General features: G+C 41.7%; 1 protein-coding gene across 1 annotated transcript in view; it reads left to right on the top strand.

Moving 5' to 3' along the window:
* Positions 1–11865: 11865 nt before the first annotated feature.
* The window catches only part of TENT4B (terminal nucleotidyltransferase 4B), a 54705-nt gene continuing 39601 nt past the window's right edge, over positions 11866–26969 (top strand). Inside the window, exon 1 of the mRNA XM_058280043.2 lies at positions 11866–12529. Within this exon, the coding sequence (XP_058136026.1) occupies positions 11910–12529 (620 nt within the window). The 5' untranslated portion in view covers positions 11866–11909. The remainder of the gene's footprint in view (positions 12530–26969) is intronic.

Here is a 26969-nt window from a genome sequence, read left to right as displayed (position 1 = left end):
CAATCCTGCTCAAACTCTATCCAAAAATTGAAGAAGAGGCAATATTTCTTAACTTATTCTGTGATGACAACCTTAATCTCATAACAAAACCAGATACATATACCACAAGAAATGAAAATTATAGAGCAATATCTCTTACGAATATAGATGCAAAAATCCTCAGCAAAATATTAGGAGCTGAACCCAACAGCACATTAAAAGGATTATGCACCATAATCAAGTTTGCTTTATCTCAGGTTTGCAAGGGTGGTTTAACATAAGCATATCAATTAACATAGTACACTGCATTAATAGGACGAAGGAAAAAAACAACAATACATAGTCTCAATTGATGCAGAAAAGACATGTGACAAAATCCAACACCTCTTCTTGATAGAAACACTTAGAAAACTAGGAATTGAATGAAACTCCCTCAACATGATAAAGGGCATATATGAAAAACCCACAACTAATATCACACTTAAGGGTGAAAGAATGAAAAACTTTCTTCTAAGATAGGAACAAGACAAGGATGACCACTACCACAAATGTTATTTAATAATGCACTTGAAGTATAATCCAGAGCAATTAGGCAAGTAAAAGAAAGACAAGGTATCCAAATTAGAAAGGAAGAGGTAAAACTTGCCCTTTTTGCAGATAACATGATCCTATACTTAGAAAATCCTGGAAAGTCCACAAGAAAGCACTAGAGCTAATAAACAATTCAGCAAGGTGTCAGGGTGCAAGATCAACATTCAAAAATCCTTAGGGTTTTATGTACAGTAATAATGAACAATGTGAAGAAAAAATTCCATTTACAACAGCAGCTAAAAGAATCAGATCTCTCAGAATAAATTTAATCAAGTTTATAAGGGACTTACATTCTGAAAAGTACAAAACATTTATAAAAGAAATTTAGGTCACAGAAGACCTAAATAAATGGAAGGACATTTCATTTTCATGGATTGGAAGGCTAAATATTAAGATGTTGATTATACCCAAAGAGATATACTGATTCAACTAAATCTCAGTCAAAATTTCAACTGCTGCCTCTGCAGAAATGGAAAATCCAACATCAAACTTAAATGGAAGGGTAAGGAGCTTTGAATGCCAAAACCATCTTGAAAAAGAAGAACAAAGTAAGAGGATGCACATTTTAATACTTATTAAAAAGGGTCATTAATTAAAACAGCATGGAACTGGCACCACAACAGATATATTGACCAATGGAATCTAATTGAGAGTTCAGAAACAAACCCTTACATCTATGTCCAATTGATATTTTTTAAAAAAGATTTATTTATTTATCTCCCCCCCCCCCCATTGTCTGCTCTCTGTGTCCATTCACTGTGTGTTCTTCTGTGTCTGCCTGTATTCTCATTAGGCAGCTCTGGGAACTGATCCTGGGACCTTCTGGAGTGGGAGAGAGGTGATTACTCTCTTGCACCATCTCAGCTCCCTGTTCTGCTAAGTCTTCTTATTTTCTCTCCTCAGTCTCTTGTTGTGTCACCTTGCTGCACCACCTCTCCACGCCTGCTGGCACTCCCGTGTGGGGTTGCATTCCCACATGGGGCAGCATTCTCGTGTGGGGTGGTACTCCGTGTGGGCAAGCTTGCCACGTGGGCCAGCTTGCCCTCACCAGGAGGTCCTAGGGATCAAACCCTGGACCTCCTATATGGTAGGTAGGAGCCCAATTGGTTGAGCCACATCCATTTCCCCCAATTTTTTTTTAAGATTTATTTATTTATTTTTATCCCTCCCCCCAGTTATCTGCTCTCTGTGTCCATTTGCTGTGTGTTCTTCTGTGACTGCTTCTATCCTTATCAGTGGCACCAGGAATCTGTGTTTCTTTTTGTTGCATCATCTTGTGTCAGCTCTCCATGTGTGGCACCATCCTTGGGCAGGCTGCACTTTCTTTCGCGCTGGGTGGCTCTCCTTACGGGGTTCACTCCTTGTGCGTGGGGCTCCCCTACGCTGGGGACACCCCTGCGTGGCAGGGCACTCCCTGTGCGCATCAGCACTGCACATGGGCCAGCTCCACACGGGTCAAGGAGGCCCAGGGTTTGAACTGCGGACCTCCCATGTGGTAGGCGGATGCCCTATCCATTGGGCCAAGCCCACTTCCCAATTGATTTTTTTACAAGGATGCCAAGTCTACTCAATGGTAAAAGAATAGTCTCTTTAGCAAATGGTACTGGGGAAAACGGGTACCCATATACAAAAGAGTGAAGGTGGACCCTTACCACACATCATATATAAAAATTAATCTGGGTGTCAGTGATGGGGTATACACAGGAGGAAGTTCACCTGGGCATACATATAATGCATATAAATGTGTTCAGGTGTTCATGGGGCATTGTCATGGTGAGTGGAGTTTCATGTAATAATTGAATGAATATAAATTTCAATCTAGGGGAGCTCTGTCACATTCTCTAATGGAACAGCAAGAATCCCCAACTACAGGGACAATGACTAGTGAAGGAGGATGGTGCATTGACAGGCCGTTGATATTGATGACTGTGCTTATGGACCTTTGCTCTTAAAATTGAAACTTAGTCTAGTATAGGGTGCCTAAGAGTTACCTCCTGAGAGCCTCCATGTTGCTCAAATGCTGCCTTTCTCTAAGCCAAACTCGGCATAAAAATGCAATTACTCCCCTCCCCCCACCCCCCCCAGTATAGGACATGATCCCTGACACCAAGGGATTAATACCAAGCACCAACTATCAAAGCAACTGGAAAAAGACATTGACCAAAAGGGGAAAAGGTAAAGACAAATGAATTTATATGGCTAAGAGTCTTCAAAGTGAGGTAGGAGGTCATCCCAGAAGTTACGTTTATGCACGTCTCAGCAGAATCTCATTGACAGCCAAAGTAGATACTACCCCAAATAGTGGGACTCCTGAAGGCTCTGGAAACATCCAGACACTTTAGTCAGGGCAGATGTCTCAGGAGTTTGATGTGTTGCCAGTGGGCCCTACTTTAGAATTTATGCTCCCCAGGGTCACAGAGTTGGACTCATTTGTGGTTTCCCTACACATTGCTCTACTGTCCCTTCTATTTGAACCCATAGTTAGTGCTAGAACTGGTAAGTATACGTCCAAGAGACTTAAATCTTTGGGTTGTCAATGTGCCAGCTGGACCCTGGATCTCAACGGAGTTGCAACACCTATTCTCCAGTTCCTTGGGCTCACCCAGGACAACTAACAAGGAGATGATAGACAACCACCATACCAAGGAAATGAGAGTCTACAACTGCAAGCAAGAGAGTCCCATCCCTTAGCCGTATGGAATCAAAGCCCCCTCTCAATTAGAGGTGGAGTGGGCATCACCATCCCAGAATCCTCAGAATTGGGGAATGAGCTGTGGATTAAAGTAGACTTACTGGTATTCTACTATAGACTTATTGTGAATCTAACAGTGGAAGAAATTATATCACTGATGTGGAGGCTGTGGCCACCGGAGGTTCTGAGGTCAGGGAGAGGGAAAAACAGGTGTAATATGGGGGCATTTTCAGAACTTGGGAATGACATTGCAATGACAGATACAGACAATTATATATCTTGCCATAACCTACAGAATCATGTGGGAGAGTGTGTTCTACAATGTAAACTATAATCCATGCTTAGTGGAAATGTGCCAAAATGTATTCAATTGCAATGAATGTACCACACTAATGAATGATGTTGTTAATGTGGAAAAATGTGGAAGTGTGGGGGGTGGGGCATATGGGAATCTCCTTTATTTTTTATGTAACATTAATGTAATTAAAGTATCTTTAAAAAAAAATTAAGCCAGCGTGGAGCAAAGACCTAAATAGAATGACCAAAACTGCAAAACTCCTACACGAAAACATTGGGAAGAATCTTCAGGACTTGTGTTAGGGAAAGGTTTCTTAGACTGTACATCAAAAGCATGAGCAAGAAAAGTAAAATAGATAGATGGAATTTCATCAAAGTAAAAAAACTTTTGTGCATTAAAGGACTTCATCATGAAAATAAAGGGACAATCTACAGAATGGGAGAAAATGTTTGGATTTGGAAACCACATGTTCAAAAGGGTTGACTACTCAGAACATATAAAGAAATCCTACAACTCAACAATAAAAAGACAACACAATTAAAGAATGAGTAACTAACAAACAGGAAGTAACTACAGAAGAACGATCATTGCCCTTCAGCACCCCCTTAAGAATAAGGGCATAAATTTTCTGCGGAGGGAGTTGAGGCAGGTTAGTACAGGGTAACTGAGGTGAAGACACAACGTGGCTGGCAAACCGCATGGCCGGCAGACAATATGGCTGCAAGACCTTGCTGGGACCTTGAGTATAACCTTGAGGACCCAGTTTCTCTTTTTTGGGACCTCCCCTTGGTCCCAGATATTCCAAACAGTCCTCACCATTGGTCCCACCATTGGTGGGGTAACTAATAACAGCTGGGTTATTGGTTTGAGGGACCCACACCAAATCTTGGTATTTCTGTCTTTCCCATTTCTCAGCAAGCTCTGTTCTTCCCCCATTTCCCAAATAAACTCTTTTTACTGGCCTAACTAAAAAAAGAAAAAGAAAAAGAATGGGCAAAAGACTTGAATAGACATTTCTGCAAAGAAGATATACAAATGGCCAAAAATACATGAAAAAATTCTCAACATCATTAGCCAGTAGAAAAATGCAGCTCAAAACCGCAAAATACCCTCTCATACCCATTAGAATGGCTAATATTTAAGGAAAATGGAAAATAGTAGGTGCTGGAAAGAATGTGGAGAAATGGTAACACTTGTTCATTGTTGGTGGGAATGAAAAATGGTACAACTTCTGTGGAATACAGTTGAGTTTACTCAGAAAATTAAGTATAGCATTACCATATGACAATCTCATCTGGCAATGTCACTTCATGGTAAATACTTCAAATTATTGAAAGCAGGGAATTGAACAGATATTGGACAAAGATGTTTATAGGGCATTATTCCCAATTGCCAAAAGACAGAAGCAACTCCACTGTTCAGCAACAGATGAATGGATAAACACATGTTATATACTTACAATGGAATATCATTCAGCTGTAAAAATGAAGTTCTCATACATGCAATAACATGTATAAACCTTGAGGACATCATGTTGAGTGAAACAAACTAGATACAAAAGGACAAATATTGTATGATCTCACTAATATGAAATAATTAGGACTTGGGGTAAGGAATGGGGAGTTAATGCTTAGTTGATATAGAGTTTGTTTTGGGTGAGTAGTGGTTTGAAGCTGTTTGTTCTCCAGAAAAACATGTTCTTTAATCTAATTCATCTAAGTAATATCTTTTTTTAAAAAGATTTATTTCTTCACACTTCTTCATTTGCATTTGCTGTGTCTGTTTGTTTTGTGTTCATCTTCTTTTTTAAGGAGGCACCAGGAACTGAACCTGGGACCTCCTATGTGGGAGGGAGGCAACTAATTGCTTGAGACACCTCTGCTCCCTGCAAGATCTTTTGATGAACCTACTTCAGTTGAGTAGGGTCTTAATTCAGGATGGGTAATAATCCTATTACTGGAGTCCTTTATAAACAGAAGGAAAATATATATAGAGAAAGCTGTGGAAGCAAGAAGTTGAAATGAAGGAAACTGGGAAGAGAAGGGGGAGATCAGCAGATGCCACCATGAGCCTTGCACTCTAGCAGAGGAGCTAAGGATCGTTGGCAGTTTGTCTTTGGAAAGAAAGCATTGCCTTGATGATGCCTGATTTGGATATTTTCTTGGCCTCAAAACTGTAAACTAATAAATTCCCATTGTTATATTTTCATAGTGGTTACAGTTGGGAATGATGGATGGGGGAGTGCTGAGTTCCTGGCTGGGGGAGCTCTGTTAAATTCCCTAATGGAACAGCAACAATCCTCCAAGTGCAATGGCTAAGACCAATAAGGAAGGATGGTCCAACAATGAGCCCTTGATGCTAATGACTATGCTTGTGTGCCTGTGGGCCTTAAATAAGATCTAGGCCTAGAGCTGCAGGATGCCTAAGAGTTATCTCCTGAGACCCTCCATGTTGCTCAAATGTGGCCAGTCTCGAAGCCAAACTCAGCATGTAAATGCATTGCCTTCTCCCCAGTGTGGGATATGACTCCCAGGGATGAGCCTCCCTGGCACCGAGGGATTACTACCAAGTACCAGCTGACAATGTGGCTGGAGAACAACCTTGAATAAAAGGGTCAACTCAGACCAGCAGAATATCTCAGCCTACATGTAATATCAGAAGTTAAAAATGCTTTTTGACCTTGAATAAAAGGGGGAAATGGAAAGGATAAATGAGTTTATATGGCTATGAGTCTCCAAAAAAGAGCTGGGAGGTCATCAGAGGGGTCACCTTTACATACACCTCAGCAGAGTCCCAGAGACAGCTAAAGTAGATACAACCCCAGGTATTGGTTCTTCTGAGGGCTACAGAGACCCACAGGTCCTACGGTCATGGCAGATGGAGTTCAGTGCCATGTCAGTTGGCCCTACTTTGGAGTTTGTGTTCCTGAGTGTGATGGAGTTGGACTCAGGTGTGATCTTTGTTCACAAGCCTCTCCTGTCACTTTTACCGGACCCGTGGTTGGCACTGGGGTTTAGTGTATACTCAGGGGACCTGAATCTCTAGACTCTCCATGTAATAGCCAGGCCCTGAGCCTCAACAGACTTGCAACTCCTATCCTCTGGACTAACAGGGAGCTGAAGGGAGATGAAGAAGGTCAACCACCACACCAGGGAGCCAAGAGTGCCTACAACTGCAAACAGGAGAATTGCATCCATCATCCAAGTGGAATCGAAGCACCCTCTTGATACAGAGGTGGAGTGGACATAACCATCCCAGGGTCCACAGAATGGAGGAATAGAGTATAGATTAGAGTGGACTTACTGATACTCTATTCTGGGACTAATGGGATTAGTAATGGAAGTAAATGTAGCACTGAGATGGAGAAAGTGGCCTTGGTAGCTGCTGAGGGTGTGAATGGGAAGAAGAGATGTGATGTGGGGCATTTTCAGGACTTGGAGTTGTCCTGGGTGGTACTGCAGGGATAGTTTCTGGACATTGTATGTCCTCCCATGGCCCACTGGGTGGACTGGGGGAGAGTGTAAACTGTAATGTGGACCATTGACCATGTGGTGCAGCAGTGCTCAGATACGTGTGTATTCACCAAGTGCAATGAATGTCCCATGATGATGGAGGAGGTTGCGGTTATGGGAGGAGTGGGGTGAGGGGGTGGGGGGTGTATGGGGACCTCATATTTTTTAAATGTAATATTAAAAATAAATAAATTAATTAAAAAAATAAAGTCAATGGCAAAATACAAAAAAATAAAAATAAATTCCCATTGTTCAAGCTGAACCATTTCATGGCACCTGCTTTAAACAGCCTAGGAAACTAAAACAGAGTAATGGAAAAGTTTCAAAAAAAGATGGTGGTGGGGAGCGGATGTAGCTGAAGTGGTTGAGAGCCTGCTTCCCATGTATGAGGTCCTGGTACAAAAAAAAAAAAAGAGGTGGTGATGACATCTAAAAAACAGAAACAAAAGATGGTGGTAATGGTGGTAGGACATTTTGAAGTGACTTAAAGTTTTCAATGTGATTAAAGGGAACATTTTAAGTTGATATATTTTTTTAAAATTATCTTAAAAAATGATGGGACTGTACAACACAGTGAACCCTAATGTAAACTAAGAACTATAATTAATACTATATAATAATATTGTTTCATCAATTGTAACAAAGGTACCACACTAATGCAAAGTGTTAATAATAGCAAAAATGGTATGTGTGTGAGAGGATATTTGTATGTGTGAACTCTGCAATTTTTCCACGATTTTTCTGTAAACCTACAAATTCTCTAATAAAAAATAAAATGTAAAAATCCCACGCATTTGCTCTCTCTCAGTTTCTGTGGGTCAGGACTCCGGGCACTGTTTAACAGAGTTCTTTGCTTCAGGTTCTTAGAAGGCTGCAATCACGGTATCAGCCTGGCATGTTCTCATCTGAAGGACCAGCTATTGAAGACTCCAATTCCAGGCTCACTCCGGTGTTGGGGAGAATGCATTTCCTTGTGGTAGAAGGGTTGAGAACATCCATTCCCAGAAGCCTCCATCAGGCATTTTACAACATGGCTGCTGTTTCTTTTAGGCAAACAGGAGCCCTTACATAATTAACACAATCACAAATAACATATCACCTGGGAGTCAACCACATCACTTTTGCAATATTCTATAGGTTAGAAGCAAATCGGAGCTCTCACCCACACTCCAGGAAAGAGAATTACACAAAGGTCTCAATACCAGGAAGTAGGCATCATGGTGGAATCCCATCTTGGAGTGTCTCTGCTGTACAAACCAAGTCCCTGCTCTCATGCAGCTTACATTTTAGTTGAAAAGACAGCAAACAGACAAGCTTGGTGCTGGCAATAAGGACAGGAGGTCAGAGAGGTGGTGGAGTTGGATCAAAAAGGGCACTGTGGGGAGCCGATATGGCTCAGTGGTTGAGTGCTGACATCCTACATACAAGGCCCAAGGTTTGATCTCCGGCTCTGGTATGGCAAAAAAAAAAAGGGGCATTGTAGATGTAGTAAGAATCTCTGGGTGAGATATTAATAACACAATGTTGTAGTATGTACATGCAATTCTCTGGCTTTATTCATGTTTAAAAAAATCAATGAAAACATTAATTTTGCCCAATTCTTAGGTAACATGCCTTCTCATTTCTTTACGCAATTTTCACTCTGCGAAATCTTGGTTTTCCAGTAAATTCTGCAAGTTGCTGAGCAAGGTGCCAGATTATGGAGGAAAATGTCTGGTTTTGGGATAACTGTGTTATTTGGCTCACCAAGTAAATGCAGATGGTTTTGAAGAATGCAATGAATGTCTGTTCTTCTCAATAGCAAAATGAAAATGTTCAGTGATTTCTAAAACTGATCATTGATATTAGCGTAATATATCTCTTTGGATGAAATAGTAGATTACTTTGAGATTTGTTGGGGAGAGTGAATACATTTTTAGGTATGTAAAAATTCCCAAATGTTTTCTTTGGACTGGATGATTTTTGAGGACCCTTCCGGATGAGATACTTTGATGGTATATCATGGCACACATTCAACACCCAACCACATCTCCTTATCATCTTGCACATGAAGCATGTTCCTTTGCACTTGCCATTCCCTCTGCCCGATGGGTCTTTCCCTAGATGGTCCTGGCTGACTCCCGCACTTAATTTAGGTGCCTGCTCAAATGTCACTTCCTCAGAGCAGCCTACCCTGATGAGCCCATCTAAAAATAGCATCTTGTTACTCTCTATGGATTTAGCCTGTTTTCTTTCTTTTTTTTCCATACCCATCTGATCTTTTATGTTTATGGTGTCAGGTCCGTGAAGGCAGAGGCTTTGCAAGTATTGTTCATTGTTGTATCCCCAGCATCTGGCACATAAGTGCTCAAGACATATTTGCTGTATTTTATTGAATGAATTGCAGTTTGACTTTAAATATTTTACCTCTTTTTCTTCCCAACTGGACAGTAAATTCATGGATGGCAAAGGTTCTGCTTACTTATCTCCTCTAAAGCAATTAGCTCAGTTTTGCATGGATGATAGACGTTCAATCAAGAGTTACTGAATGATGCCTTGAAACATGGATGCTAGGGCAAACAACTAGCATTCCCTGACTGTGAAAAAGAACAGTAATGCATTGCCTTTCAGTCTTATTCAGTTTACAAAGTACTTTTATGTATATTAACTCATTTGAACATTTTACCAATACTTTAGTAGTGCCGAAGGTTTTCCTGAAGAAACGAGGACTCAGATATAACAAATGTTAATTTCTGGCATGTACTGTTACTAATTTTGAATACTTTAAAATATTTTTAGATATTCATGGCATTTAATGTGTTTTTGAACACCTGAAGCAATATTTTAAAAGATTGAACCTACCCCTGTATCTCAATATGTATATTTGGATGGAGAGATTTTTGCAAGTTTAATAAAGTCTTCACAGTAGGTATTTCTGGATGGTGGGATCTTGATGGTTTTTAACTTTTTGTGTGTGCTTTCCATTTTCTTGCTTAAATGTTTTTTTTTTTTTAAATTGAAGTCAAAAGAAACCTATTTCTAAACATTTTTCTTTAAATTTTTGCTTAATTTATCTGTGACTAGCATAAAAAATACCCCTACTTATTTTCCAGGATACTTCTTAGTATACAGCAAATTTCATTCTGAGAAAACTCTAAACACTGGTTTGTAGTAAAGCAGCAACAAAAAAGAATGAACCGAAATTCTGAAGGGTTTGTTTTCCTTGTTTATGTCCATGCTATCCTCTCGGCAAGACAATAGGTAGAGCGATGATTCCGTTCTTTGATAAATATTTTTCATCTTTGACCAAAAAAAAAAATTTTTTTGCAGGATATTGAGCTCCCAAAATCGAAGACCAAAAACCCTTCAGGGACTCGTTCTGGATTTTAGACCAACATTAAAGAGCACGCATGAAATGCATTCGCTTATTCTTTTCTTTGATGATTTAATAAAATATTTAAAAATTTCCCTTCCTTTTTTTTTAACCTCAGGGATTGGAAAGATTTGCAAATAATCACCTTTTGGAAAACATCTACTGATGCCAACAATACGGTCCTCATTTTGGGCTTAAGAGGTTTTGGGTTTTCTTAAAGGCATTTCGGAACTAAGGAGGGCTTTCAAGGTTGCTGCTTCACCTTAGGGCAAGCGAGGTTTCCTTACATGGTGAGCGGCTTGTACAGCATGTCTGTTCTGTGCGTGCCTGTGGGTTTTGAGCCCATGGCTTACACACGCGGGGGGCATCCTCCACGCGGGAAGGAAGATGCGCGTCCGGCTGGGCAGGTGGACGCAGGGTTCGCAAGCCAGGGAACGAATACCTTATGCCAAGGTCTGCGTCTCTCCCACGCCGGCCTAGGCGCAGTAGCGCCCCGCAGAAGTGTGCGAGACGTGGGAGGGCTAGGCGGCGCCGGCCGCGGTGCAACCAGAGCAGTCTGCGCTCAGGTACGGTGTGAGCGCACATGCTCGCGTAGGGGGTGGCGCATTTTCTTTCCTCTGGGGGTGTGTCCCCCACGTTCACCATCAAAACCGGGTAACCCCAGTCGGACGTGTTTCACGAAAAAGGCCGGAGCCGAGAACTGGGGACCGGTTGAGCGAGCCGAAAGGACCGCCGGAGGACGCGGGGCGGGGGGAGGGGTCAATGGGCGGGGCGGCTCCTCCTCCAACCCATTCCCCTCGCAGACCCGGCGCGTCTCGCTTCCGGCCTCTACCGCACGGCCCGGGAAGCCAAGGCCGAGCGGCAGCGCGCGCGTCGGAGGCGCCCGGACGCCCAGGTAAGTGCGCCCCAGGTGCGAACCCCTCCCCCGCGGCGCAGGAACGGTTGGGCCGAGCAGTTGCGGCCCTCGCCGCGCCGCGCCGCGGCCTCTGTGACGCACGGCGCGGCTGCCGGGGGTGGCGGGGGCGACGCGGCGCGCCGGGGGCGGGGCGAGCGCGGGAGGGCGGGGCGGGGCGGGGCGAAGCGAGCGGGGCGGAGCCGGCGGAGGCCCCGCCCCGGAGCCGGAGGAGCTAGGACGCTACGGAGCAGGCGCGTCCCCCCGCCGCCGCCGCCGCCGCTGCCGCCGCTCGCCCTTCTTCGGATCCGCCGCTGCCGCCGCCGCCATTTGCACGGGGACCCCGGTGACAGGGGCTCGGCGGAGGGGCGGAGGGAGGGGGGGAGGGTCCGCGGAGCCCCCGAGGGCGGGAGCGACGCCGCCGGCGCAGGCCGGGCTCCCTGCGCTACCGCGCCGCCCGCGCCGGGCCGGGAGCAGCAGCGGCAGCAGCAGCGGCAGCAGCAGCCGAGGCCGGGCGTGCGCCTGAGGCGGCGGCGGCGGCGGCGGCCCTGCGGGCGGCCGGGTGGGGCGGGGGCAGCGGCCGCCGCCGTTTGATGGATCCGAGGATCGCCTGGTTCCAGCCAGAGCAGCTCGGACCGTCCAACAGTCTGTGGATGCAGATCTGGGAGACGACCCAGGGGCTGAGGAACCTCTACTTCAACCACCACTGTCACAGCAGCGGCGGCGCGAGCGGCGGCGGCGGCGGCGGCAGCAGCACGGCCACCGGCGGGAGCGGCAGCAGCACCGGCAGCCCCGGCGGCGCGGCCCCGGCCGGCATGTACCGCTCCGGGGAGCGCCTGCTGGGCGGCCACGCGCTGCCCGCGGAGCAGCGGGACTTCCTGCCCCTGGAGACGACCAACAACAACAACAACCACCACCAGCCCGCGGCCTGGGCCCGCCGGGCGGCCGCGGGCCCCTCCGCGTCCTCCTCCCCCTCCGTGTCCTCGTCCCCGCACTCCTCGGCCACCGCCCCGGCCGCGGAGCCCGCCGACCCGGCCTCGGGCAGCAGCAACAAGAGGAAGCGCGACAACAAGGCCAGCACTTACGGACTCAACTACAGCCTGCTGCAGCCCAGCGGAGGGCGGGCCTCGGGGGGCGGCCGGACCGACGGCGGCGGCGGCGCGTACAGCGGGACCCCGTGGAAGCGGAGGAACTACAACCAGGGAGTCGTGGGGTGAGTGGTGGCCCTGCGGCCTGGCGGCCTGGCCCCTGTACACGCGCAGCGGGCACACGCCCACAGAGAGGGGATTGGCGGGGAGCCGGGGCGAGGGCACCAGCCCGGGCCCGGCCTCGCTGCTGCTCCAGCGGGGGCTGATGGCGGTCCCCCAGCCATCACCTTTGCGCCCACCGTCCTTCGGCATCCACTCCTTTTCTGGATACCCCCTCAGCCTTCCACACCCTCCCCCACCTCCCTTAGTCATTCACACCTTCCCCCCCCCCACTTCACCATCCACACCTTCCCCGGACCTTCCCTCCCCCTTGCAGCCACACTTTTCTCCCATCCCCCTTAGTCAAGCACACCTTCCCCGGAGCCCCTCTCCAGCCGTCCACACTTTCCTCCCCGTCATCGCATGCCAAGATGAGCTCGCTTAGCACCGGCGCCTTGTTCCTTCGCTGAGAATATACGCATCTTAGCGTCTTTTGATAGTAGGGGACCTAGAGGTTGGAGGTGCTTCCCGTGCCAAGAATGGAAACCTCCAGAATGCTCCTCCCCCTCCCCCTATCCGAACAGGAATCATATCAGCCCTGGAAGGCACTGCCTGCTTTTGCCCCCTTGGCCCACTTATTTATTTCTATATTTATTTTTACTTTAATTCTGGTATAAGGGTGCCTGGTCTGTGGGGAGGGAGGAGTGGGGTGACAGCCAAGCTTAGGCTGGTGGAGGTGGTGAGCTCTTCTGAGGAGCCTGATAGAACTTTCCAGGAGGTGTTCATGGTCCGGTTCCCCGCTTCTCACTGTACAAAGTTGTCATCCCAGCAGGGACAGCCAGTGTTTTTCATTCTAGGGGGTAACTTTATGCCAACGAGTGAATGTTGCACCACTAGTGACTTTCTCTCAGCTCTTACCAAATGGAATCTTACCTGACCCCTAGTGAATTATGTACATAAGCAGGGAAGGTTTACAGCTAGGTTTCCCTCTGGAAGAGCCCCTGTGCCAGAATAGGTTACTTTTTCTTTTATAAGAGAAAGCTTAAGGACCGTGGTTGTGTTTTTTTTTTTTTTTTTGGGGGGGCGGTGTGTGTTTAGTTTTGCGTGTGGAGAATGACCTTTCAAATTGCTTTTCATTTTTCAGATCCTGTTTTACATAGGGGTCTATATTAGGCAAATGAAATCGCCTGTGCAATCTTTTCTTTTTAGATTCTCCCATTCAGATAAACCCTGTTTTGGCAAGGAGAGACTCTGCTCTATGTGTATCTTTTTGAAGATTTGGCTAAAATGAGTTGGTGGGTTCCATCTGCTTCTAGTGAGTTGGTGTCTACTATATGCTACTATTACAACTCCCACCTTTTTTGGAAATTGCAGTCAAACATTTTAAGACTGGCGCTGGGGACCATGTCAAACCTGCTTTCACTTTCCAGAGGGAACCCTTTCTCCTCTGTTTCTTATGCTTGGAGGGCGCTCTCCATGGTCATCACGTTTTAATGAAACGCTTGTGGTTCTACCCTGTTAGCATTTCCAAGTCAGAGTGTAAATCTGTGGTTTACTGACAAATAAATTGATATTGAGGGGTTCTGGTAGTTTCATTTCACAGGAACAAGCTTCAGTTAAGTAATCACTGTCAACTAAAACCTTGAAGTTCCCTAATTGCATCTTACTGAAGCCTCTTTGTATATGTTGCCTCTTGCTGGAAGAGTAAAGGCTCACACTTGAGCTTCATGTAGAAGCAAAATGTATTTGTTTCTGATTTAAATATTATATTGCCCTCAAAGGGATTAAGGAGAGGAATTTTCATTTCCTTCAGGGATTACTGTTTAAAAACTGAGTGTAAACCTGTTTTAAAACTGCTTATCACTCCATTACTTTCCTTTCTCTTGCCTTCTTTAGAGAATGTCAACTTTAAAATTTTAAAACTTCCAGCTGAGACCGTCTAATTTTGAAAAATATATTAAACAGTTCCTAGAGTAAAGTTCTGCTTAACAATTTTTGTTTTGATTATGGATCCTTATTTCTTAACTTTTCAAGAAGTTTTGCTATTTTTTAATACAGGTATTTTTAAAAATCTGAGCTCAGCATGCACCTCAACATTATGTTATTCTGAGATTGAATATCATGAAACTGTTATTAACATTTCCTGAGCTCTTAGGATATGACTGACATTTAACTAATAGGTAGCAAATTGCTGTGTTCCCTGACCTCTGAATGACAGTCCATACAGGAGAAGGAGACAAAAAGTAGATTAGAACTGTAGGACAGCAATATACGTATTCCCTCTCACATTTCTCTCTTATTCTCTCAGTATTCTCTGCTTAAGCCATCTGGTTGACTAATTCCCTGAACACTCCTTTGAGATCCAGTTTAAAATCCTGACCCCTTCCTGCCCAGTTTATTTTTTGGTTTTTCGTCTGAACTCTTGAAGCACTTGCATCAGGTATTTGGTATAGCTAGCTTATGTTTTTTAATTTTCCAATTTTGTACACACACACATGTGCTCTCTTACCAGCTAGATGGAAATTTCTTTCTTTAATGTAGAGTTAGTTATTTGGATTTCATCTTGAAGTCTCCATAATCATCTTTCAAAATTAAACTCCTCTGCATTTACCATCTCACTTCTTCCCCTTGTAGCCACTGCCTAGGGATTCAGCCTCCCTCCCTCCCTCCCTCCCACCTTTTCTTCCTCTCTCCCTTTTTCCCTCTCACTCTCCCTCCCTCTCTCCCTCTTTCCCTCCTTCCTTCACCATGTTGTAGATTGCAGTCTGCCCAGGTCTTTCTGACTGTCGGAGAAAAGAGCCATAAACTCTTTTCTTTTCAAGGATTTAATTGTTGGTCACCATGGAGAAAGAAAGGAGAAACAAATGTAGTTAACACAGGGAACTTGTATTGATTTACAGCCCTTAGTCGTGAGCCCTGGTGTCCAGAAACTTCCTGTGGAAGGTTCTTGGTGTCTCTCTCAGCCCATGAGGAGGATGTTTGTGTTGGCTCCACTGCCAGATCTGTATATTTTTAAAAATCATAATAATGTTTTGGAGTATGAATTTGGCAGTGGGACATCAGGAAGACCTCCTTGAGGCTCTTGGGTTTATGTAATAATTTCTTGAACCAGGATGGTGGGAGCGGGGATGGGGAAGGAAGAGTGAATGTTAGGTTTTACAGGTAAGGATTCTGGTTCCCTTCGTGGATTTAATAATCACACTACAGCTTGAAGTTGAGCGACTGGAGAATTGTTGGTGTTATTATTGAAAATTAGGTTTAGAGGGCCGCTGGCTTGGGGCAGAAGATAAAGGCAGATGTTTAAGTGGAAATGTCTAGTGGGGAGTTGAAATTTGGGAGCTGAGATGTACTCTTTTACCGCAGCAGGGCGGTGGCCTACCTGTGTTCAGTTACCTGGTGTCCATTGTTCAGTATATCACAGTACTCCCAAGATGCTGATGCTTTTCTTCAGCATGGGCGTATGGTTTATTTCTTTCTACTTATTTTCACACAATGTGATCGATGGAATTGGTGTTACTACTGGGCTCCAAAGTGATCAGGGAGATTTTCATAGGTCAAGTATGAAAGACTTTGAGGCCTTATTCCAAGTACTTGTACTGACTTTAATTTCTGTGCTTTTGCAAATGTAACCCTCAGTAATTCTTTAGTCACCTGGGACCTTCAGGTTATTGAATTGTACTGCATTTGGTTACTGAAATGTGCTTTTAAGAAGACGTTAGGTTAGTGTAATTCATACTTGAACATCTCCCTAAATCTAATATGCTGTGTCCAACAAAGTTACTTCCATGTCACAATTGGATCTTTTATCCAAAATTTGTGACATTGTCTTTGTCAGAATCATCCTGTGCAATCTTTTTCAACTCTCATTACATTTTTAGCTATTGAAAAGCAAAAGGAAGCAGTGGGTGAATAGAGCTTTTTGGAGTGTACCCTGTGTTCACACAAAAGATTTAGTATATATTGCTGGAAAGGAAAGATGGGAAAGGGGCAATGGAAAAATCTTAAGTTGGAGGTGGGGATGGGGAGAGGGTGCTGTAGGAAAATTCTGGTCCTGGTGTGGTAGATGTCCTTACATCTCAATTTTCATAAAACTGGAAGCAATAAATAAATATTAGGAGTCCAGAAGGGTCCATGGGAAGAGAATTCAAGGGCTCCCTTGCTGATACTGGACTGGTCAGATGATTTACTTATTTGTTGGTTCTCAGACAACCTGTATATCACAGGAATGGTGTAGACACGACAGCACTGGTTAGGTTTTCTTATACCTTCTGAAGCTGAGAAAAATTGAAATCACTTTTTCTGTGGAAAAGTAGAAAAGCAAGCCATGGTATGATTTCACACAGCTTTCCATTCTCTCTTCTGTTGAATCCATTTGAGTAGCATGTAGTGGGGGAAACTATTTCAGGATCACACCCACGACGCTAGAGAGCTGTGTTAATCACTCATACACACGAAGGTGTAGAGTAATCTTGAGGGGGCTACAGGCCAGAGAGGATATTTTTTGAATTATTAGGGACCAGATCCCAGCAGCTGGTCTGAGACTCCTCTCTTTGCTCTTTCCTGCAGAGCTGGCTGGACAGCTCAGAGCCTGCTTGAGGAATTCGGAGGACGGCAAGTAGAATGTTCTTTCCATCCCTCAGAATATTTCCTAGGGACTCAGCTGCTGCAGAACACCATAAGGCTTCAAAAAAAAAATTTTTTTTTTTTTTACCATTTTTAAGGTTACACAGAATTAATTTCAGATAGACTTTTCATTAATTTGGAACCAAACAGCAGGTGGTACATTTATTTTCATCCCAAAAGCTATTTAATGATGTAAGAGACTGTTGTATACTGAGGGTTTTGGGACACATGGAAATTTGAGTTAAAGATTTTGGGAAAAACTGCATTTGGAGCTGTTTATGTTATGTACTGGTTCCTTATTTGCTTGAACAATTTCAGATCTGAAAAAAATATTGCCATATGCACAAAGAAATTTCATGTAGTGTCTGGTAACCAAACCCAGGAATTCTAACTCAAGTCATATTTTCTGCTGAAATATATGTACAGTATATATTTAGTGCAGAAGCCTGTGTTTTCAAATTAGTTAACTTAATAAAAGTACTCACTAAAATGGGAGCTCTGTTACCCTGTTCCAAGTGCCATCCTTGTTCTCATATTAACCTTTTTATACGTAGCCCCATCTAATTTTTTTTTTCACTTAACTCTTTATTTTGAAATATAGATTCACAGGGAGTTGCAAAAAATAGTACAGAGTTGCAAAAAATAGTGCAGAGTGGCCCCATGAATGCTTCACCCAGTTTCTCCCAATGGTAACATCTTACATAACTATAGTTTAATATCAAAACCAGGAAGTTGGCATTGTTAAAATCCACAGCCTAGTTCAAATTTCACCAATTTTACATGTACTTTGTGTGTGTATGTTTAGTTCTGTGTATTTTTAATACGTGTGGATTTGTATAACCATAATCAAGATACAGAATTATTCCATCACCTCAAAGATCCCTTTATAGTCCAACCCTAACACCTACGTCCCTAATCCCTAACAACCACTAATCTGTTGTCCACCTCTGTAATTTTGTCCTGAGAATGTTGTGTAAATGGAATCACATAGTGTGTAACTTTGAGATGGCCTTTTTTCTCTCATCATATTAATAATTCCTTTGAGATCCATCTGAGTTGTTTATTACCAGTAGCTCATTCATTTTCATTGCTGAGTAGTATTCCTTGGTATGGGTATTCCACAGTTTAACCATTTACCTATTTTGGAGGACATTCAGGTTGTTTCCAATTACAAACAAAAATGCTGTAAACATTCATGTGCACATTTTTATATGAATATAAACTTTCATTTTTCTGAGAGAAATTTCCAGAGCTGCTGTTTCATATGGTAAGTGCATGTTTAGTTTTAAAAGAAACTGATAAGCATTTTCCTGAGTGCCTAATACCACATTACATTCCAACTAGCAATGTATGAGTGCTTCAGGTTTTCTGCATCCTTGCTGGCATTTGTTATTAACTTAATTTTTTTATATTTTATCTGTTCTAATATGTGTTGTGATAGCTCATCATGCTTTTATCATATTAACCATCTTATAATCTCATCTAAGTTTAACTTTAATTTTTACTTTAAGAAATTTTTATCAGTATTGAGAATTTTCTCAACTAAAAATCTCCATTAAATAAATTGTGATTTAAAAGGGCCTTCCTTTTCATTTCAAGTTTTACTTTGGTTTTATATTTAGAGGTATCATTTTAACTTTTTCTTTGTTTTGTCCTTGAATTGCTTGGCAGTATTTCCTTTACATGTTGCTTTTTCTTAGAAACTAGGTTTTAGAATGAAATTGAGCTTTAATAATTTTCTAAAAACATAAAAGTGTAACTGCTGAATTGATTTCAAAATCAGCAGTCCTGTTCTTTGTTATATGGAGTATAATTTTATTTTCTGTTGGCTAGACTGTGTTTTGGGAAGTAAAAAGTACTGTGGTTAGGGTTGGTTATTGGTGGTGGTGAGGTTTTTTACAGTAATTTTATATACTGAGTAATGCCCCAGCCTACACATTGATGTACAAGTTTTTGTATGAACATATGTTTTTAATTCTCTTGGTTATATACCGAGGAGTGGAATTGCTGGGTCATATGTTTCCAGAGTGGCTACTCCATTTTGCATTCCTGCCAGCATTGTATAGGTTACCATTTCTCCATATCCTTGTTATTACTTGTTGTTATCTTTTTTATTGTAGCTATCCTAGTAGGTATGAAATGGTATCTCATTGTGCTTTTTAATGACTAGTGATGCTGAGCATCTTTTCCTGTGCTTTTTGGCTGTTTGTATATCTTCTTTGGAGAAATGTCTGTTCAAATCCTTTGACCATTTTTAAATTGAATTGTCTTTTTATTCTTGTGTTGTAAGAGTTGTTTATATATTCGGATCTTGGACTCTTTTCAAAAAGATGATATGCAGATATTTTCTCCTATTCTGTAGGTTGTCTTTTTACTTTCTTCATAGTGTCCTTTGAAGGAAAAATTTTTTTAATTTGCTAAAGTCCAATTTGTCATTCTTTCATTGCTTGTGCTTTAGGTGTCATATCTAAGAAAGCATTGCCTAATCCAGGGTCATAAAGATTTACACGTATGTTTTCTTCTAAGAGTTTTATAGCTTTAGCTCTTATATTTAGGCCTTTGATCTGGTTTAAGTTAATTTTTAAAATTTATTTTCTACTATTCTGGTAACAGTGCATAGTTACTAGGGTTCACTGTGTTGTACAGTCCTATTTTTTAAAAAAATCTTATTCTAATGACATACATACAATCTAAAATTTCCCCCTTATAACCACATTCAAACATACAATTCAGTGGAGTTCAATACATTCACATGTTGTCCTGCCCTCACCACCATTCACTACCAAAAATTTTCCATCACATCAAACAACAACTGTGTTCCAATTAAGCATTAGCTTTCCGTTACCTATTACTACTCTGGCCCGTGATAAACCTCTAGTTTCTAATCTTCTAGTTTCTAAACCTCTTCTAGTTTCTAAGTCTTAGAATTTGCTTATTCTAATTATTTCATATCAGTGAGATCATACAATGTTTGCCCTTTTGTGTATCTGGCTTTTTTCACTTAACATAATGTCGTCAGGTTCATCCATGTTGTCAAATGTATCAGAACTTCATTCCTTTATTTTTAGTTTTCTAAATGTTTTTATCAAGAAGGGGTGCTGGATTTTGTCAAAATGCCTTTTCTGCATCAATTGAGGTGATTATGTGTTTTTTTTTCACTTTGTTCTATTAATATGGTTTATTATATTAATTGAATTTCTTATGTTGACCCAACCTTGCATACCTGGGATAAATCTTGGTGTATAATTCTTTTAATGTGCTGTTGGATTTGGGCTAGTATTTTGTTGAGGATTTTGTATCTATAATCAAGTTTGAGTTAATTTTTGTATGTGGTATGAGGTATGGGCCCAACATCATTCTTTTGCTTGTGAATATCCAGTTGTTCCCCTATCATTTGTTTAAAAGATCGATTATTTCTTGAGGATAAAATTTTTAGATGTGGGAAGTTTCATATTTTTTAAGATTTTTGCCAAGTTGTCAGTTCACTCTTACCTCAGAAATGTAGGAGAGTCTTAGTTTTCTCTGAACCTTCACCAATGCTAAATATTATAATTAAAAATAAAACCAGTACAAAACAAAACATTTTTGCCAGTTTTATAGGTGAAAAATAATAATTTACGGACTTAATCTGCATGTATCTTCATATTCATTACCTATTTTCTTTTTGAATTGCTTACTTCCCTTGCCTATTTTTTCTTTTGGAGATGTTTGTCTTTTAAAAATTAATTTGTAAGAGGTCTTTACAGTTATTTAACTGTGGTTGGTCCTATTGCAAATATAAATATATTTAATTTTAATTTTTTGATTTTAGGAAGTTTCACTAAAGTATAATTTATATAATAAAATTCACCTACTTTAATTGTCCAATTAGATGACTTTTGCCCAATGTATATAGTTGTGTAACTACCACAACAATCTAGATACAAAAACAAGATGCAGAACAGTTCCATCACCCCAAAAAGTACCCTCATGCCTTTTTTTTTTATTAGAAGGTACTGGGGATTGAACATGCCAGGTCTCGTATGTGCCAGGCAAGCACTAAACCATTGCGCTACACCCACTCTGCCCCTCTTGCTCTTTTACAGTTAGTCCTCTTCCCTCATTCCTGACCCCAAGCAACTGTTTTTGTCTTTATTAGGATTTCATATAAATGGAATTATTTAATATATAGTCTTTTGTGCCGACTTCATTTTTTTACCATGATGTTTTGGGAATTCATCCATATTGTTCTGTGTATCAGCATTTTGTTACTTTTTAATGCTTAGTAGTATTCTGTTGTATGGATCTGTCACAATTTTCAAATCCATTTTTTTATGACCTGTAGAATTTGAAAACATTCTTTACTTTTGGTGATATATCACTTGTTCATTTTGCATCTGATCTTTGAACAGGCCAGAATCGATCCACATGGTTTTTAAAAAATCTTACTTTGGTAAAACGTATATAACGTAAAATTTGCCATTTTAATCATTTTAAAATGTGCAATCCAGTGGCATTAATTATATAATCACAACGTTGATCTATGCATTTTTGGTTGAACAATCAATGCTGTGTGCAAAGTGCTGTGGTAGGCTTTCAGTAGGAAATAAAGATAGGGAAACATATTCCTTGACATCTAGGGAATTATGATCTAGTTGGTTTGGCAATGTATTAATATAAGGTGGAGAGGTTGCTTTTGACTAGTGAGGGAAGAGCAAACTTTCAGAAGGGTAGAGCTTTCTGCTGGGTTTTTAAAATATTGATTAGGTTGTGGAGGGTTAGACGGGAAAAACTGTTTTGTTTTAAAATTAAAAGCTCTGAAGGGACAGATTGAATATTTGGTGTTTAGCAGAATTGAGATAGATGATAGTGAACAGGGCTTAATAACTATTCTGATGGTTGACCTCTTGAAGGAATTTTAAAATCAGAAAGTACTCTATTTTTTAAAAGCAGGTTTATTGAGGTATATTCACATACCATACAATCTAATCACAGTGTTGTGCATTCATCACCACAAAAAATTTTAGAACAATTTCATTTTTAAAGTCTTTTTGTTATGGAGAATTACAAACAGAATATGAAAGTAGAGCAAGTAAAATAATGAACCTCCATTTACTCATAATGCAGGTTCAACAGCTATCAACTCATGGCCAGACTTATTTTACCCACCCCTCAGTCCATTACTGCTACACATTGCTTTGAAGCAAATTCCAGGTATCACATCATTTTATCTATATATATTTCTGTATATGTCTCTAGATAAGACTTAAAAAACCCCACCATAATCACAATACCATTATTATACCTAAACAAATAAACAGTGTTTTCCTACTAGCCTTAAATATCCAATGTTGCTATTCCCCTGATTGTCCTGTAATTATCTAAATGGTCTGTTCAAATCAGAATCCAAATGAGATTCTTACTCTGCTACCAGTTAAAATACCTTTTAAATCTTTTAATGTATAGCTTTCTTTACCATCTATTTTCCCCCCTATTAATTTATTTGTGGAAGAAACCATGTTGTTTTTCCTACTCTCTAGATTTTACTCGTCGTATTCCCGCAGTGTCAGTTCATCATGTACCCTATATTTTCTGTAAATTTGTTATTAGATCTAGAGGTGGGAAGCAGATTTGGCTCAACTGATTGAGAGTCTGCCTACCATATGGGAGGTTCAGGGTTCAAACCCAGGGCCTCCTGACCCGCGTGGTGAACTGGCCTACACACAGTGCTGATGCATGCAAGGAATACCATGCCATGCAGGGGTATCCCCCATGTAGGGGAGCCCCATGCACAAGGAGTGCACCCCACATGGAGAGCCGCCCTGTGTGAAAAAAGCGCAGCCTGCCCAGGAGTAGCGCTACACACACAGAGCTGATGCAGCCAAACAACACAACAAAAAGAGACACAGATTCCTGGTACTGCTGACAAGAATGCAAGCAGACACAGAAGAACACACAGTGCATGGACACAGAGAGCAGACAACTGCGGGGAGGGGAGGAATAAATAAAAAATAAATCTTAAAAAAAAAAGTCTAGAGGCTTGTCTGTCTATATTTTAATAAAAACACTTTGTGAGTGGTAATGTGTACTTCTCTCAGAGGATATAGAATGTCTGACTGGCTTTATTTTTGTAATATTAATAGCCATTAATGATCATTATCTGTATTTGTTTATTATTAGGATTGTAGACTTGTGATATTCTAATTATTTTGATCTTCAGCTTTTAGCTGGAACACTTCTAAAAGGAGGAATTTTCCCTTCTTAGCTCTTTGGTTATCCTGAGGGTACTGTGCTTATAGGAAAAACAGCATAAATGCTTGTCAGGATCTTCTAGAAGTGATCAGTGAGTGATTTTGTTTTTGAGTATCACTGTAAACTCAAAACTTTTGGTGTGGTTCCAGATTGGCTGTGTTAATGAACTGATGTCCCTAAACGAAGGGAAATATGGTGGGCTACAGGAAGCGGAAGCGGAAGCGGGCTGTGGGATCCAGGTGTGTGGAAAGGGAAGTTAATTTTCCCCTGGTGTGAACTCAAGGGAGCCCTTCACAAGTACCATACCTGGCCTTCTGTTCAGTTTGTGGTAGCTGAGGAACACTGCCATGGATTAATGACCTATGATCTCTGTTTGGAAGATGAAGTTCTTTCACTCAACAACCAAGAGTAACACTTTTATTTTTCCTTGAAATTAAACTTGAATTTTATTTGTTCGTCTTGTGCTCATATTCTTTAACCTTAGTGTCACTCATTCCTGCCCTCAGGCTAATGCAGTCCCTACCCCTTTATAGGGAAGATTCTTACTGGGAGTCAATCTGTCGAGCAATTTCCTTTAGTCAAATTTTTATTTTAAAAACCATTGTTGACAAATGAAAATCATGTAGCTAGCATGGTAGCAACTATGAAAAAAAAGGGCAGTATGGCTTTTATAAAGGAAGATTCCAAGAAGATAACTAGGAATAAGTTTCTTGGCCGAGGAAGGTTTGGCTCCCTTGGGAGTCAAACTGAAGTAGCGACTCCTCTTTTTTTTTTTTTTTGAGGTACAGGGTGAAGGGCTGGGAATTGAACCCTGGACCTTGTATGTGGGAAGCTGGTGCTCAACCACTGAGCCACATTGACTCCCCTGAGTTGGTTTTTTTCTTTTTTTTTCTTTTAAGGAGGTACTGGGAACTGAATCTGGGACCTCCCATGTGGGAAGCAGGTGTTCTGCTTGGGTCTCATCCTTTCCCTCTTTTTTTTTTTCTCCTTCCCAGGACTAATGGGTTTCTTTATGAAAAAGAAGTATTGATGATATATGATTCTCTTATCTGTGTTATATGTGACTTCAAAATAATATATGGTTAAAAAATCAGAATGGTTATCAGGAAGGGTGAAGCTTAAGGAGTTTTTAGAAACTTTCTTTTATTTCAAATGTATTTGAACTTATTTGGGGATTTTTTGTCCTGATAGAACACATTCATGTTCAGTTAGGATTTCTAGTGGTGTGATTTATGGTGTGAGTAGGATTTTGTGTGAAAGAATGTGATGAATTTACAGATGATACTCTGCATTTATTTAAGGACAACTCTGCTTATTGACTCGACTGATATGTAGCCACATGATAGTATCAATGGCATTTGAGGATCAAAGGATCTTCGGAGGTGGTTTACTTCAAATTAATTTTTTTAATAAACTTGAATCACAGGCTAAATGACTTTGCCAAGTTCCACAGCTAGTTAGTGACTTTATCTTTACTCTAGAATTGGTCCTAGTATAACACTAGAATCTGGTCCTGTCAGTCTAAATCTATGATATTAAGTGAAACCAGAGATTGGTGTTTGACTTCGTCTCCTGTAGCGCTCTAGTTTTTCCTACAGCCGTGCAGATTATGGTGTTAAGGGTAACTTTTAACCCAGCTACTTGAAAGCAGGGTTCTCAATCCTGGCTGCCCATTAGATCACCTGGGAACTGGGGAAAAAATGGAAATGACTAGGTCCCACTCCTCAGACATTCTGATTTAATCATTTTGTAGAGGGTATTGGCCCTCAATTCATATTAAAAAAAACAAAGAAATCAGAAACAGGGCAAGGCTGGTTGAGAACTGCTCAGAAAATCTTTTAGAGCATGGGCTCCCCAAGCTAGCTGAGTTCCACAATTCCCTGGGGAGCTGAGAAACCATAGGCCGCCTCCCCTACTGGGTAGAAAGGAGGCCTAGTGGGGAGGGAGATGAGACGCTGGAAGTCCTCTGAGGTTACACTCCGGACTGGAATGCCTTTGCTTCCCACTAATTTTTCTCTCTTGATTAAAACCAGACCCATGAATTAACTTCAAAATAGTTATGTGGAGAACACATTTTAATGAAATAAACTTTGAGTCAAGCCTGGTAACACTTAGTTTTTGGATTAAAAGTTAAAATGTTTATTAAGGAATTTGAGGTTATAGTAAGACTTCTTTTTAAAAAATTGGTCTTGCACTAAAAGTGCTGGGTTTGTTTTTTAGCAGGGGAGAGTATTTCTGTTGTTGGAATGGCACAGAGGGGGATGTGTTTGTGTATTTAAATGTGAGGGACAGTGTGCCTTGAATACCCTTTGTCAGTCAGCTTCAAACCACCCTCATTCATAAGAGTTTGGAATGGTTGTTGAATGGACTTTTTTTGTTAGGTACTGGGGCCTGAGATTGGACCTGGGACCTTCTATGTGGGAAGCCAGTGCTCAACCACTAGCCACATCATCTGCTCCCCTGAGTTGGTTTTGTTTGCTTTTGTTTGTTTTTGTTTTTAGGAGGCACCAGAACTGAACCTGGGACCTCCCATGTGTGAATGCAGGCGCACAATTGCTTGAACCACATCTGTTCCCAGAGATTTTTTTTTTAAGTTACATTTTTATTATATAAGTAAGGTATGGATATACTTTTTTTTTTTTTAAGATTTATTTTATTTTTACCCACCCCCTCATTGTTTGCGTTTGCTGTGTCTGTTTGTTGTGTGCTGGTCTTCTCTTTCTGGAAAGCATCAGAAACCAAACCTGGGACCTCCCATGTGGGAGGGAGACGCCGGATCGCCAGAGCCACCTTCACTCCCTGCTTCCTTGTGTCTCATTGTGCTTCCTCACTCTCTCTGTTGGTTACATCATCTCACTGTGTCATCTTGATGTGTCAACTCACCAGGCCAGCCCGTTGCATCAGCTTGCTGTCTTGCCTGTCTTTTCCAGGAGGCACCGGGAACCAAACCTGGATCTCCTATGTGGTAGGCGGGAACTTGTCACTTGAGCCACATCTGCTTCCCGATATATTCTTGTAAAAACCTAAAATATTTCACAAAAGGCAGAAGTCTCATATGACCACCATTCCTGGTCCCAGCTCTTAAGGTAGCGGTTGTTTCCTGTGTCCTGTGGGTGGCTCTTTCAGACCTTTTCCTATCAGGTAGATGAGCCAAAGAAAATACATATTATTTTGTAAATGTTTTATATAAACAGTGTTATAGTATTTACTTTGTTCTGCAACCTTCTTTTTTCACATAATATATCTTAGAAAGTTTTTCTTGTTGCTTTAAGTACTATGCAGAATTGATAATTTTTTATAGCCATTTCCCTATTGATGGACACTAAGGTTGCTTCTTGTTTATCTTATGGCAGTGCTGCAGTGAACATTCTTCAGCCTCCTTGTGCACATGTGCTGGTGTCACTGGGGATGAATATTTAAAGTTAGCAGATGCCCCAGCTAGCCTGTCCTGCAGAAGGGATGGAGGAGAGGGGAGGACTCAGGAAAATTTGCTGGGCTTCACTGAACTTGTAAATATTTGCATCAAGACACTAGCAGAGTGTATGTCCAATATGAGAGGTGTTTTGGGTAGACCATGGCACAGCCTCAGTGTCTAGGTACCCAGTGCCGGGA

The sequence above is a fragment of the Dasypus novemcinctus genome, chromosome 18 (genome assembly GCF_030445035.2).
Source record: "Dasypus novemcinctus isolate mDasNov1 chromosome 18, mDasNov1.1.hap2, whole genome shotgun sequence".
Taxonomy (NCBI): Eukaryota; Metazoa; Chordata; class Mammalia; order Cingulata; family Dasypodidae; genus Dasypus; species Dasypus novemcinctus.
Note: the sequence above shows the minus strand (reverse complement) of the source record. Positions and strands in the feature narration are given on the sequence as shown.